The sequence below is a fragment of the Dryobates pubescens genome, chromosome 6, assembly GCF_014839835.1.
Source record: "Dryobates pubescens isolate bDryPub1 chromosome 6, bDryPub1.pri, whole genome shotgun sequence".
Lineage (NCBI taxonomy): Eukaryota > Metazoa > Chordata > Aves > Piciformes > Picidae > Dryobates > Dryobates pubescens.
Genome location: NC_071617.1, coordinates 23,657,098 through 23,672,265, shown reverse-complemented (window position 1 = coordinate 23,672,265; position 15,168 = coordinate 23,657,098). Strand labels below are relative to the sequence as shown.

At 38.4% G+C, this 15,168-nt stretch overlaps 1 protein-coding gene across 5 annotated transcripts in view; it reads left to right on the top strand.

The window, feature by feature from the left end:
* Positions 1-15,168, top strand: part of UTRN (utrophin) — a 387,861-nt gene that overhangs the window by 174,313 nt on the left and 198,380 nt on the right. For 3 of the 5 annotated variants that reach the window (XR_008462314.1, XM_054162750.1, XM_054162746.1), the window contains 2 exons: positions 488-642; positions 5,845-6,034. Coding sequence is in view for 4 of the 5 variants with exons in the window: in XM_054162750.1 (XP_054018725.1) it covers positions 488-642; positions 5,845-6,034 (345 nt within the window). In the remaining variant the exon portion in view is untranslated. Of the gene's footprint in view, positions 1-487; positions 643-5,844; positions 6,035-11,051; positions 11,295-15,168 lie in introns of those variants that run through there. The other 2 variants (XM_054162749.1, XM_054162747.1) reach the window with 1 other exon arrangement.

The window sequence follows — 15,168 nt, the reverse complement described above, 5'->3', positions numbered from 1 at the left end:
ATAGTCTTGAATTCAGGATTCTGTAAAGCTATGAATAGCCTGCACAATAAGCAAAGACATCAAATGCTTTTTCTTCATTTAAAACAAAAAAAACCATTCCACAAAACAGTGAAACCAAATTCTCTAGCTGAGTGCTTAATTTATGCAACTTCTAGCTGCTGCTTATATCCCAATTACATAATTTAAACTTGTTCATGCTACTAAAAATATGGGAGTGTTTTTACATCTGTTGTCAGTAAAACACACAAGAGGATTTCTCTAGCATTTGGCAGTTCTGACAAATAGAATTTTTCTTCACCTATTTGTGTTTTGTTTGGTTCATTGTCAGCACAGTGTCTGTAGATTTTCGTTTTCAGATTTTTCTTCTAGATGGTGAATGTGTAATTAAAAAAAAAAGAAGAAAAGGTTTAATGATATGATAAAGCAATTATATGAAAAATAATCTATTTTTAATTTTACTATATCTCACTCTGGAATTACTTTTTAGCTGTTAATACAGGATTTGCATAGAGGTGACATCACAGTTTCTGCATTCAATGATCTCTCTAATAAACTTCTTCGAGAATATCGTAATGACGACACAAGGAGAGTGAAGGAAACCACTGACCAAATGAATTCTTGTTGGATTAATCTGAACCAAAGGTAATGACAAGACTTCACTCCATGAAGCTATTTGTGCCTCATACCCATATCCTATGCATATATATACATTGTTGACTCTTCTCTGCTTTGGTGTAGCATGTAGGCCTACAGTAGATAATTAGCCAATTATAGTGAAGCCATTTTGAGTTTCAACAACTGAAATTCTGACAGTTCATGATTGAAGGCTTCCTAATTATGTGTTGGGTTTTTTTAAGGGAGAATCAGAATGTTTTGTCTCATGCTTGCCTGTGCTGTTATTTTCTCCTAACTGTCTTTGAACACTTTGTCTACTCTTCCTGGGTGCTGGTATGCTTTATGTATTTGTAGATAGTTGCTATACTTGCTTTTCATAAGATTCTAAGTTTTCACCTTAATCTTCCATCACTTTGATTCATTATGACCTTTTATCTATTGGAAACTGTGCTTTGGGTTTGAGTGCAATGCTTCTATCACTCCCATCTAGAAAATACTTGAGCTCTAGGAGCCAAGTCTTACTTGAAGCTTACTCTTTCTGTTTGTCCTCTATTAAGACACATTTGCAAATATGTCTCAATGAAAATATGGTGTTTCCTCATGTATAATATTTTTTTTCCTGTAAGGTAATCTAATCTCTGCAGAAATTATTTTTACTATTTGATAGACAGTTAACATTTAGAATAGTGTCTGACTCAGTGCCTGCTGCTTTAAAGATGGTATATGGCTTGTAGTTAGAGGGACAGAAGAGAAAACTGATCCTGTGTATATCAGACTGGGGATGATGACAACCAAAGTCTATATGTATGCATGCATATATGTGCACGTGAAAGGATCTACTGAAGTGACCCTTTCTGACCATTCATTTGGATGAAGACTGGGGTTTGCAGCGTTTTCACTGTCAGGTCATCCTTTCTTAAATTAAACTATGTTTTAACAAAAATTCCATTAACTTGCTTCAACTGAATTTCATCATGATATCTGGGGATGCAATTAAAGGGTGAGGGGAAACAGTTCCTTGTTGGCAGAGCTGTAACTGTAGACTACATCAGTCCTAATCGCATTCAAACTTTGCAGTGTTTTGCCTGGAACTGGCACAAAACTGCCCGTTGCTTGGAGCAGGTGACCAGGAAGAACAACTCCTGCACAGAAGCCTCTAATTTTTTAATCTGCTTCAAGTCTGGAATAATAATTAAAAATTGCATTCTATTATGTATAACTGAAGCTCCTCAGTGAGCACTGGGGCTGGTGTTTTGCAGTTTGCAGCCTTAGGAAGATGAGTATTTTGCTTTGGTTTTTTAAGTAGGGACAGAATGTAAAAGATGAATTTGAGAGCCAGTGAGTAGCAATATCATGGAACTGCTCAGTATAACCCCATGGAGCAGCAGAGTAGAATTGAAAGGCAAGAATGTTCCTTTTCAAGGGAATTAAGGGTTTTATGCTTGCTTTACATACAATAAATAGGAATATTGGTGAGCCCTAAGTGACATGACTTACTTCATGTAGCAGATCTTGGGACACTCAAGTGTCTCTGAGAGTGGCACTGACCCTGTAGTGGTTCCTTCTCCTGTTCAGACACCTGCTTCATGTCCTTCACCAGCTCCTTCTCCTATTCAGCCAGCCACTGAGCAAGTGGATGAGAAGGTGGTTGGAGTGATGGATGGGACAATTGATAAGCTTGAGACATTTGTCTAAACTAGAGGAGGAGGATTCTTCCCCTTCCTCTTCTGAATGGGTTTGTGTCTCAGCTATCAGAAATAAACATGTTCCCAGAAGGCTAGCGCAAGTGGGGCTGTATCAGTCATGGGAGGCAGTGTGGAACCCACTGTGTAATCATGGTAAGAACATGAACCAGTGGCATAGTAAGTCCACCTCTGATCATCAGGAGGAATAAATTAATTGTTTGACAGCAACACCAGGAGTTGGAGTCTATAAGCATAGAAGGTATTACTGGTGTGTCTCAAGGATACACAAGACAACTGTATGTGGAGCCCTTTGGTCTGTATTAATAGCATAATGCTTTCAAATACCAATTAGTTCCATAGTTGAAGGTTGTGGAAGGGGTCCTTGGTAATACTATCTGGGAGGATCACAGTTCTGTATAGCACAGGAACACTACCAAGAGCACTGTAGCCATGGCATATAAAGTTGAAGGAGCTTCTTTTAAATCTGTTGGCATCAAGACACTGAAGCTACCCAGCTTGATTGTGTCTAAGCTGGATACTCTGCCCAGTGGTTGTTTATGTTCTGGTTTTATGCTTTAAGCTGAAACTGTAGTAAATTCCATGTGTTTTTGCTGCCTCACTAAGGGATTGTAATTGCTGTGTCTACCATCTCAGGTGTTATTTTTTGACTTTCTTTTGATCATACCCTTGTATGCATTGTAGATTTTTTTATTTTTTTTTTAGTTAAAAAAATAAATTGGATGGAAAGGAAACCTGAAACAGTGCCATGAAAACTCAGAGTTAAATTTTTTGTTTTCTTGGGCATCTTTGCTAATAGAATCTGCTTAGACCTTCTCTGTGTCACTGTGTTAAGTGAAGTAAGGATTCTCAAGTTTTTCCTTATGTTTAGCTCTTACATTCTAGAAGGATCCTATCTTTTGAGACAATTCTAATTGTATTAGAATTATTTGAAAGTCTGAGTCATCCTTTTGTGGCATGGGACAGTGATTAATCTGCAGTACAAAATTCTCCATCATTTTATATTTTACATTTGTGGCCTTTGCTGGCAGCTCTGTGTTGCTCTCTCCTGCTATAAGGCCCTCTTCAAAAAAAAACCAATGTCAGTTTAGAACATTGGTTGTAAATCTGTTAATTTATGCTGCTGTACTACATATTTAGTGAAAGGGATGATTTTCAGCTTTAGTTCAAATACCATGGAGCAGTGGGACTGTAGTAGTATTTCATCCTTTCCTTTAATTTCAACCAAGTGGAAAGTTTGAGAATTTAAAACTTCAGGCTGAAGACAACATTCTTCAATAAGCATTACTAGCTACAAAGTTCAGGTTGTCTCAATTCCCATCTAGTATATCAGTACTTAGACTTAGAGATCTGGGTCACTTACAGTGTTTCATCCTTTGGGGCTTTTATTTTCCTTTGAAAGTCACCTTTGTTACCAGCTGATTCTTCCTGTTGTTAATCCTTTATTTCCACCTTTGGCCTTAACGCCCTGCTAGGGAAGAAAATCCCTGCAGAGGGAAAAGGTTTTGAAGCCAGAGCTCACAACTGCTTTTACTTCACATTTTTTTCACAGTTCCTTGATGTGCTCTAATTTTTGAGCTGATGCTTGTTATTTTTTCTAGGCAATAAAACCATTTATAATACCTGCAACGGTCTTTATTTTTTTCTCAAGAGTAGGTGAAGCATTTCAGTGCTTCTAGCAAGAAGCAAGAATGAATACTGCTTGCCCTGCTAGTCATTTACCAATAGCTGAAACCTGGGCAGGCACAAAGTCAAGAATGATTCACAGTCTTATTTTGGATAAAGCAATTGTTAGCAAGTGACATAAGTCTGAAGTCCCTAAAGTGAAGGTTGCAACGCTGTCTGGAAAATTTGGTTGTTTATGTGAGTACTTGGGAATTTAAGCCTTGTGGAATTGAGTTGCATGAGATTTTCTTGCAATCAAACAGCTTTTCCTTGCATCTGTTTTTTTCTTTTCTTGATGTGCTAGCAAACCAGAATACCTGCTTTGAAATGTCACCTGCAACTTGCTTCCTAAAAAACCCAAAAGCTTTAGTTGAGCAGTACTGTTGCCACAACCTGGCAAGGAGGAAAGAAATCTGAAGTAGAACAGGAGGCAGAAGATACTTAAGTTTTGTGGGCCTTCCTGGCAAAATGTGTTGAATTCCTGTGGAAATATCAAATGCTGAGCATTTTGGCTTTCTTGTGCTGGAAATCAAATACCACTTTGCTCTTGAAATATTACAATATGGTCAGTCCTTGATGTGAAAATAAGAGTGACCTTCCTTCTTAGCAGCAGTATTCTAGATAGTAGCCCTGTTAAAGATTTCTATACAGTGTACAAGTTTGGGACATCTTGTTTCGTATGTCCTGATTTTGAAAAAGGGGTTCTTCAGTGTAACAGCCTCAAATGGATTTAATTTAGCTTGTCATGCTTTAATTAACATTGTTAATCAGATCTTTTCAAACTGATGACTATAGAAGTTTCACATGTGATCTTCATTTCAATGAGAAGGAAACAGTTCTGTTATGCAGAAGTGAAATGTGATCTTTTTTCTAGGAAATATTTTGAAGTTTTAAATGAGTTCCTTACATCTTAAGAAGTACTCTTACAAACAAAAACTTGGGCTTGTACCAACCGGAGATCTTTTGGATTGAATGAAAATCTGGACTGTGCATGGAGTCTTTTTTGTTTCGATTTAAGCATGTTGAGTGTGGCTTGACTGTTATGATGGCAGTATATTATTCTGTCTGAGGAACAGTGTCAAAAGTCTTGTCTTTTAGCAAAAACCAGATGTTAAACTTTTCATCCCTCAAAAACTTTAAGGGTGTATTTCTGCTCATTGCAAAGGAGGAAGATCGCAAAAAAATCGCAAACTTTCAGTGCCTCTGCTCCATATAATTTTTGTTGATAAGTAAAAGTATTCACGTGTAGAACCCTAGAATCATGGAATTGTTTTGGTTGAAAAGACCTGTAAGATCAAGTCCAGCCATTATCTAACTGTACTATGTTTGATGCTGAACCATGCCCCGTAGCACCACATCTTTGTCTTTTAAACAGCACAAGGTATGGGGATTCAATCACCCTGCTGCGGAGCCTATTCCAATGTTTGATAACCCCTTCAGTCAAGAAGTTTCTTCTAATACACAATCTAAACCTTCTGTAGTGCAACTTGAGGTGCACTTTTCACGTGTGTTACTAGATGCGAAAAGTATGTTATGTTACCCAAAATGGTAACATAAATCCATGACAGTAATACTGAGAAAGGAAAAAAAAAAAGATAAATTTAATTAGTAATTACATTTCTTCTGCACACCTTTTTAAAACAGGACTATGACATTATATAACCACTTCAGATCATCTGTGGATAGCTGTAGATAAAATAACCAGAGAGATGGTGATAATAAATAATGATAAAACAAGCTGTGACAGATGTGCAGTTTCTTAATAGAGATAATTTCCAGATTTTCTATTAGAAAGTTTCATTGTGATGTATGTGATGTTTTATGTTATGGGAGAATATTCTAATATTTATCTTGTTTTCAGAGCTGTTGATAGGCAGAATTTCCTGGAGACAGAGTTGAAGACAGTACAGGCCTCGCACAAGGATCTGGAAAGCTTCCTTAAGTGGCTTCAAGAGGCTGAGACAACACTTAATGTTCTAGCAGATGCATCCCAGCGTGAGAACACTGCTCAGGACAGTGCCTGCATAAAGGAACTCAGAAAGCAGATGCAGGTGAGAAATAAATAATGCTGCTGCTATTCATACTTTCTCTCAGTAGCAAATGTTATAAAGGATAGCTATTTACTAGAGCAGAGAAACCTGCAGCCTATTGGAAGGTGTTTAAGATCCAGTGTTTTGGAATTGAAGGCTGTGAAGGAAGCAGAATTTTCTTCCTAAGGTTTAAAATGTATTCTGGGAACACCTGTGGCACTGAGTGCTCCTAAATGTCCTCAAAGGGTGATGGTATTCAAGAAGTGTATACTTGATTAAACCTAGTTGCATTGTATGATTGTCTAACCAAACAATTTCATCTACTTCTCTCCAAGTAAAGCCCTCCTGGTCTGTAATGTCTCCTGTCTCTGCATGCTGCCTTCTTCCTCCTGCTTTTCTAGCACTTCAAAAAATTGTCATACTTGGATCACCCTTTCCTGCTGCTCAGCAGCTCCCTAGCTGGTCTGCTTTTCTGTACACAGACTGGAAACCTAAGAAATAACTAATGCCACTTACAGTAATTTTTAATGTATGGACACCCTAGCTTGTCTAAAATCTAGAAAGGACATTCCTTCTCCCTGTCTTAAGAAGCACAGGCTAGGTGAGTAGTGGTCTGGTGGTTCCTGCCTTTGCATAGCCTATACATCTCCTTTGGGGGGAAAAGAGAAAGGGAGAGCAGCTGGTTTCAGTCTGCATTGAAGGTACATTGTATTGAGGGAAAACAGGAAAAAAGTGTGTGAAGACCTGACAGCTCTTCAAAAAATTTTATCTTTGGGTCTGTGGCAGCAAAAGGTTGAACATCACTATCTAAAAGGATTTTGTGTTTCTATGATGTAAGCATTTTCTTTGTCCTGTTAACCTGATGTGAACACCGTTTGTGTGTCATCTTTCTCTCATGTTTTAATACATCATTTCCTTCAAAGAGATTGCCTCATTCAGAACAATTATTTTTATATGCACAGAACTGAGGGGCTAGATTGATTATGTCCTGCACTCTGGGTTTGGAATAATGTTGTCTCTGGTCTAAGTAAAGGCTTTGAAGAGCTTATAATGAAAAAAAAAAAGATGCTACTTTCAGTAGTGCTGTTGATCTGAATTTATCTACAATGAATTTAAATGAAACAAAATAGTTTACATTATCTGATAGCAAGCTGCGTACTGTAATCACAATAAAGAGAATATATTTTGGAAGTTGGGGTCTGTTGAAGATAACATGTCAGCACCAGTATTTAGGTGATTCTGGTCAGTCAGTTAATTCATCTGCAGAGATGGAGCATTTTGTGAAATGCTGAGATGAGTCTGTAATAGCAACATCTAGCAGCATCTTGCTCATGACAGATTGTTTGCCCTCTTTCATTATTCTGTGAGCTGGTTAAAATTGCCACTGTTGAGCTGTATGAGCGGAGAACTGCTGGGTAAAATGGCCTGCTCTGTAGAGAAGATCTGTATTCAACTCCTGACTATGCCCAGTGTTCTGGCTGTATCCACTGAGAAGGCAGATGTAGGTGCTTGGGAATGATCTCCCATTGTTTATTACCTCATATTCTCCATCTTTTTCTGTGACTGTGTGCTGCTACGCACTGTGCACATGAAGCACAGTCATCTTTCCCATAACTTTGCCTGTGCTCACTTTGGTGTGGGGTTTTTTGTTTGTTTGGGTTTTTTTGTGTGTGTGTGTTTATTTTTTTATTTTTCCAACTGCTAAAGGGAATGAAGTAGACCATGTCAAAGACTGTCAGCATAATGGCTTCTGAAATGGACTGTGTCCCCTACTATCTTTAAATATAATTCAAGACACTAATACTATATCAAACAGGTCAAAATCAACATTTCTCTTTTCCAATATTTGTTGAACTGAACTACTGAAAACAAAATGAATCTCTGCCATCTTGATGTACCTCATATCAAGTTCCCTTTTGAAAATTCTGAAGTTCAAGATCTGATTAAACAAAGATTTTGTTCTTCCCCTGTTGAGTGGTATAAAATAACTATGTTCTTTTGTTGATTGGTAAGAATTATTTATTAGAAATGGTTTAGAAATGAACACAGATCTTGCGACCTTCTCCGCTCTCTGAAGATTCCTCTGCCCCTAAGGCAAGCGCATTGAGTAAAAATTTACTATGTGTTTAAGATGTGATAAATTCTTGGTGAAATATATGCTGAACATAGATAAAACATGATGAATTTTTTATTGTTGTTGTTATATGTCATGTGTTTTCAAACTAGGATCATGCCTTATGGTGGCATCTGTGTGCATGGGAAAACTAGCCTCCATTACCACTTTGGGGTTAACTTGTTTGGCCAAAGTTCAAGGTACTGTGCAGTGGGATCAGTGATATGGGCACTGCTGAAGCTTTGTTCTGCCCTCCATCTGAGGCTAGCAACAGTACTATGCAAATAATGCCAACTTTGAGTAAAATAATAATTTATTTTCAAAAAGAAGAAAATTCACAGTTATAAGCTTTTTTTAGTTCATTCTCTTAGTATCATAATTGTGCTGGGTTACACCCATCCTGGGCGGGGGGGGGGGAGGGGGGGTGTGTAGGAGGGTTGCAAGAGCCCTGCGTCCCCAAGGGGACAAAAGAAACCTGATCCAGGTGGACTTGGCTTCCCCCTCCCAGAATGAGGAGTCCCCCAGGTCTAAGTTGGTCTGTTCCTCTCCCTCTTCCTGTCCAGCAAGACTATAAAGGGGAGGGCATGGTGGCCACTTTTCTCTTTGCTCCTGCCTCACCTGTTTGAAAGTACCAACAGCTGCTGCTGGCCTCCTGGTTCTGCCACATGGTCGGGCTTGATCTTCTCCCTGCCCCATCCATGCTTCTCTAAAGGAGTGAAATCCACATACACTGAGGGAGATACAAGGCCATCCAAATTTGGTTTTGTATATTTTCCTATTCATCCTTATGCTTTACCCTTGAAAACCCTCCCTGTTATTGCTATATACATATATTTTGTTAAAAAATTTACTTCTCCTACTTCCACACCAACTCCAGGTTATTATTTTTTTTCTGGTAGATTGAACTTCAGTTAAGGTTTAAATCACCTCCACGTTGGAGTGCCAGAATATTGTGGTGGTTTGAGCCTTAACTGGAGTTTAATCTACCAGATAAAAATAATATTCTGGAGTTGGTTTGGAAGTAGGAGAAGTAATGCCAGGTCAATGTGTGTGGAATCCTATGGTGGTCAGATTTAAAGATGTTCAAAATAATTTAGAACTTTTTTGTTGTAAACTAAAATTAACGTAACCAGCAGTGGGCTGTTTTTCACACTGCTTGATTCCAACTTGAATATTAGCTGGGAAGGAAAAGAGCAGACTTGACAGAAAATGGCCGATGTAGACCATGGATTCTGTATTACACAGAAGAGGTTTGAGCTCTGAATGCCTCAGTGTTTTTGGAGCTGAGCTGTTTCATAAATTTCCTCAAAAGATGTTCGGTAACAGTATGTCAGCAAATGCTGGTAGGCTAGAGCCAGTAAAGAAACAGATTTCTGTTGCGAGAGTAGACAATAAGCCAGGAGCAATAGAGTGCTGGGAAATGGTTCAAGTGAGAGGTGGAGATGAGGAAATAAGGTGAGTCTAGCAAGGTGAAGAATATAGATGGTGAGGTTTCTATTACAGAGTTGAAGGAAAGCTCTGCTTCCTCAAAATTATGTTGCTCATGGTGCTGGACAGATCAGAAGCAAAACAGGGTAAAAGGAGTTTACCTGAAGATGGTAGAAAAATAAGGATGAAAGAGCTGTGTTAGCACAATTGGATGGGAAGAGGGTTTAAACGTCCTGTATGAACAACCTACACCTGGTATGCATGCCCTCAGATGCGTACCTGCAAGTACCTGAGAAGAGGCATAATGCACTGACATCTAAGCCATATGTTATCTAGCCTCACGTGAACTTGTCATGCTATGTGTAGTTGGTGTCGCTGTGCTGTGCTGGTTGATGTGCCTGAACTGTGTAGGTACCTGTTCATGTGGCAACATACAGATTAAATAATGTGATTACTCACAACGGTGTTGGTAGCAGCTTCCCTGGAGGTTTGCTATGGCAGCTGCTTGAATACAGTTTTAAGTAGACTGATTGTAGCACCCTTGGAAGTATTAAGAAATAGCTGTCTCTGGTTATACTGCAGTATCACCATATGTAGGGGTATGTTGGTTGGATTGCACTGGGACTCCCTTGCTGGTAGCAGTAGAACACGCAAATGTTTTGCTATCCTTTGATGGCTTAAATAGTTGTGCTTTGTCATGGGAAAAAAGGTCAAAATGGTGCTAGCTCTTTGGATTCAAGGATGGCTAGAAAAAGGGAGAGGGTGCAACTGTATACTTTCAATTTGCTGAAACCCTATTCTGTCTTGTCCTAAGAGGTCATTTGGGAAAAGATTTTAATTGGAAGTGGCTTCTGAAAAACACTGTTACTTTCTGGTGCAAGTCAGAATCCTTTGAGATCCCTTTAACTAAATGAGCTTTAAGAGAGTTTTCATAGTAGAGAGGTTTACCCCCTGTGGTTTTTCCTTTTATATTGGGTAATCTAGTTTTGAGAAGTGCCTGTGTGATTTATTAGCCTTTAACGTATGGCTGATATAATTAGGGCAGGTATCCCTCTGCTCCTCTCTCAAGATTTATAACACAGTCTGTTATTCACTCACTCTACAGCTCTGCCAGAGCTGCGTTCAGCCTGAGAGCAAGAGCATCCTTTCGCAGGGTGAGGGAGCAAATGCTCAGTCTGCCGATAGAAAGCAGCTACGAGGGGAGAGCAACTGTTGTGATATGCTGGAGTCGTCTCCCTGAAGGAATTCCTTTTTTTGTTCCTGCAGCTTTCAGGCTTAAATTAATAATCCTTCCTTCCTATTTAGTACACTCCTGAATGGTGGCAGATGCTTTGCTGCTCAACAACTTCATTTATCCTATGCAAAAGCAGAGCTGAGTAATACTGGTTAGAAGAATCTGTAAAGGCTCTTATTCTTTTTGCATCTATTCTGTGGGATTATTTTTGGAGAGAAACTTATGCTATATCAACCTCCTTTGCCTTTGAAACGTATAAAGCCTGTGGCTTGCAAAAGCAGTCCTGGAAGAGAGCATGCTCAGAATGCCGGCAAATCATTGTCCAGTGACCGGGAGGAAATGATAGTTGTTCTTCATTTATAATGCAAATTCTGAGGTGTCTTCAGAAGTGTGGCAAACTTAAAATGATGGCTGTGGTGAGAACGTCTCTGCAGAAAGTTGTGTTGTTGTTGCATCGTTTACAGAGGATGGCAGTTTCTTCTCCTCGTTACCAGAAGCTTTGTAAGGTAAGAATGTAAATCCTAAATCTTGAGAGTGTCTAATGCTAGCAGTTGTCTTTCTGAGATAGAAAAGAAAAGAAAAGAAAAAAAAATCAGGAATGGGAAGAGTGTCAAAAGTACCTAGACTATCTCGTGTGTGTTTAAAGTCTGCCATGCTCTCATGCGTGTGTTATGATAAAGAAAGCAGTACAAAAGCTCATGCTGCTTGTCAGTGGGGTTTTTTTGTTTTTGTTTTAAAGTGCTTTCTTGACAACCATTGAAGTGTCCAGGAGGAAACTGTTACTGTTAAGTGATCTTCTGTAAAATGCTACCACATCTCCTCTTTCAAAGGAGTTGGATGATTTTTGGTAATTGCAGTACTTTAACTCCTGGTTACCCATTATGTAGAGTAACTATTTTCAGTTTTGAGCTTCATGGAACTTAATTAGGAATGACTTCAGCAGACTAATATGCAGCCAAGAAATGTTGACTTCACTTGCCTGTATTTATAGAGTTCTGTCAGAGAAAGAAAATAAGGAAAAGTTGGAGGAAAATGTGCACGTTGACATTGGTGTTTGTGTTGCCTCTTCTGGTGGCTGACTATTTCTGTTTCTTCTTCACGGTTTCAGTAGTTTGGAACTTTAATACTGTGATAATGATCTAAGACATCTAGGAAAACCCTCGGGTTTCTTTTATTTATTTTTTAAAAAAAATTAGTCTGATCATTCAGGTTAAAATAAAACATAGTAAAATAATTCAAACTAATCTTTGTGGAATGATCATGCAGTGGTGTACTGTTGGTCTTTGAGATAAGGATCCTGCTTTGTAACTTTGGAAAAACGTAAAATTGGAGAGGTGTTCAGCTGTATCCTGACATAAACTTGCAGAAGTTCTAGTTGGCTGCCTTAGAACCTACTTCTCCTCCCCCCCCCTCCCCCCCCCCCCCCCCCCTTAAAATTCTTGCTGTTTGTGATACTTGAAAAATGCCTGTGTTTGTTCAAGCTGTGCCTGAGTTTTGCATACAAGACGTGTGAAAGCCAAAGCACATGACCACATCCTTGTTCTGATGATAAAGCAAAGCCATCATAACTCATGATAATTGATTCAATCTGAGATGATTTCTATTATGAAGCATACAAAAATGGTATCAAGTAAAGGAGATTGCATCTCTACAGTAGAATTTGGAAGTCAGAAAAGGGTGTAATGGGGCATCTGGCTCATAACAGTGAGGCTTGTAGAAGTAGTTCTGGCATGAGGGAAAATTACCTTGTTTTCAAATGGATGTTTCAAAGTGCTTCTGTTTACGAAGCTGTACGAAGAGGTGTATCTTCATTATGAAGAATGATAGCAGTTTGTGTATGTACAAGCTATTTTAACAAGCATGGTTCAGTTATTCTTGTCTTTATCAATTATATCATTAAACAGCTCTGGTTGCTTTTGTGAATAAGACAAGTCTCCATTAACGTAAAGATGTGGTTTTTAATTGTCTTTTCATAAACACCAGTAAATTAGAAGTGTTTCAAAACCTATTTAGTCACATTTTTGTATATGGGCTTATATGTGACAATGTTTGTCACAGAACTGTTTAGTGACTCTTGCAGTAATAATTATTTGCTAATTAGCCTGAGAGACTAGTAAATGGATGGATTCTCAATGTGTTGAGCTTGAATCTGCCCCAAAAGTAGTTAAAAGAAATTTCAAATAAAATTTTAAAGCACGTTGTCTGATAAAACATCTGTGCACCAATAGCCTTGGGAATTTTTTTGTGGCTTAAAATTTCACATTGTATCTTATAAAGTTTGTTTAAAATGTCCCACTACTTAGGGGTTTTTTGGATACCTGTACTTGCAGTAAAGGAAGTAGAAATATCAGGCTGCCTGTAGAGTTAAATCAGACACCGACTGAGGAAAAAAGGAATGCTTTACAATCCCAGTCACTTCCAGCAGATGTCAATGTAAGCCAATGATATATAGGGGTCTGGTGATGGAAATGTTAATACTTGGATGAGAAAACATTATGGAAATTACAAATTAAAAGCAACTATGTCAAGAAGAATTTCTTGTAGTGCTCTGTGTACTTCTGTCTTTTGAATTTCACAAGTTTGTGCATGTCTTGTGAGCTCTATGGATCCTATGAGTATAGTTACTATGAGTGTATGAATTACTGCATTGTATTACAGGGGATGTGCTTCATGAATTAGCATATAAATGTTTCATGTGAAGTGTCCTCTGAAGCATAACATCTTGCCAATAAAAGAAACAGTTTAAAAAGTGCCACTGAACATTTAAGACAAAGTTCTGAAGTTAGTGTTTGTCTGTTTGAAACTGCACTGTTTGTAAAAGAATAAACAAGGCTTCGGTATTGAACTGTTAGGGAAAGTCATAATTGTTCCTCTTGCTAGCAGTGTAGCAGCTTTGTGTAATAGTAGCATTCAGTAATCATAGTCTTCATTTTGCAAATTTCTTTAAAGCAGAAACATAAACATTTTGACACAGTACAGTATTGCTGAAAACCAGGAAACCCATGATTTAGGACTTTTCTTCTTTTGAAGCGTTTTCTTTCCTAATTTCTTCAATATCAAGGTGAGTTTGTGAGATGTAACTTTTCACTAGTATTGCTATTTGATTCTTTTACACTGAAATAAGTGACATACCAGGGTGAAATATGTACATTTAGCATGCATTATCAGGACAGTGTGTTTTAAGTTTTGCTTTGTTGTTGCTAGCAGCATGGTTTTGTAACTCTCTTGAACATTTTTGACACTCAAAATGAACAACTAGAAAAAAATGTTTCATAGGGGCCATCATCTGCGCTGTGTTCTTCCTAATACGTTGTTGTTCCTTAAAGAGTTTCATCTATTAGATAGAATAGAATAGAGTAAACCAGGTTGGGAGAGACCTTCAAGATCATCGTGTCCAACCTATCATCCATCACCACCTAATCAACTAAACCATGCAACCAAGCACTCTATCAAGTCTCCTCCTGAACACCTCCAGTGATGGTGACTCCACCACCTCCTCGGGCAGCCCATTCCAATGGACAATCACTCTCTCTGTGTAGAACTTCTTCCTAACATCCAGCCTAAACCTCCCCTGGCACAGCTTGAGACTGTGTCCTCTTGTTCTGGTGCCGGTTGCCTGATATAACCCGCAGCTCAAATTAGAATGAATTTAGAATTTGATTTGGAACAGAAAATATTAATGGTAAAGCTAGAAATGGATACATCTCTTCTGAGAGACCAGAGCTACAATGTTACTTATGAAAATGAAGTGGAAAATTGGGAAGCTTTCTCTAACGTCCCTGGGAGAGATGGAGGAGTAATGTGTGTCTGTCAGACAGGTAAATGAGTATCCTGCTTGTGGAAATTCTGTGGTATTTTTGAAAAGCAATGCTGGCATACAGAGACTGGAACATTCGTCCACTGGAGAACAGCCTGAGGAACATAGCTAGTACCCAAGAGAGTATTTTCTCTTTTCTTCTTGTGACAACTTCTTGAGACAAACCCTCTTTAAAAATAAATAATGAGCTCACTTCATTTAAGATACTTGAAATCTTGAACCTGATCCAACCTGAGCCTTCCCTCTTGAAATGATCAAGGAAGTGTTTAAAAAGAGACTGGATGAGGCACTTAGTGCCATGGTTCAGTTGATTAGATGGTGTTGGGTGATAGGTTGGACTCAATGATCTCAAAGGTCTTTTCCAACCTGGTTAATTCTGTATTCTGTAAGTACAGATAAAGAGGAGGCTTTATAGCAGCGACATAGTACATATTTATCGAATAGTAAAAGTGACAACAGAAGTTAATTTTGGAAGCATGTCTTGAAGCAGGCTACTGTATTAGGCTAATTGTTGTCTGGAAAATGAAGCAGTGCCTCTGTCATGGAAAGCATTGCTAAATTAT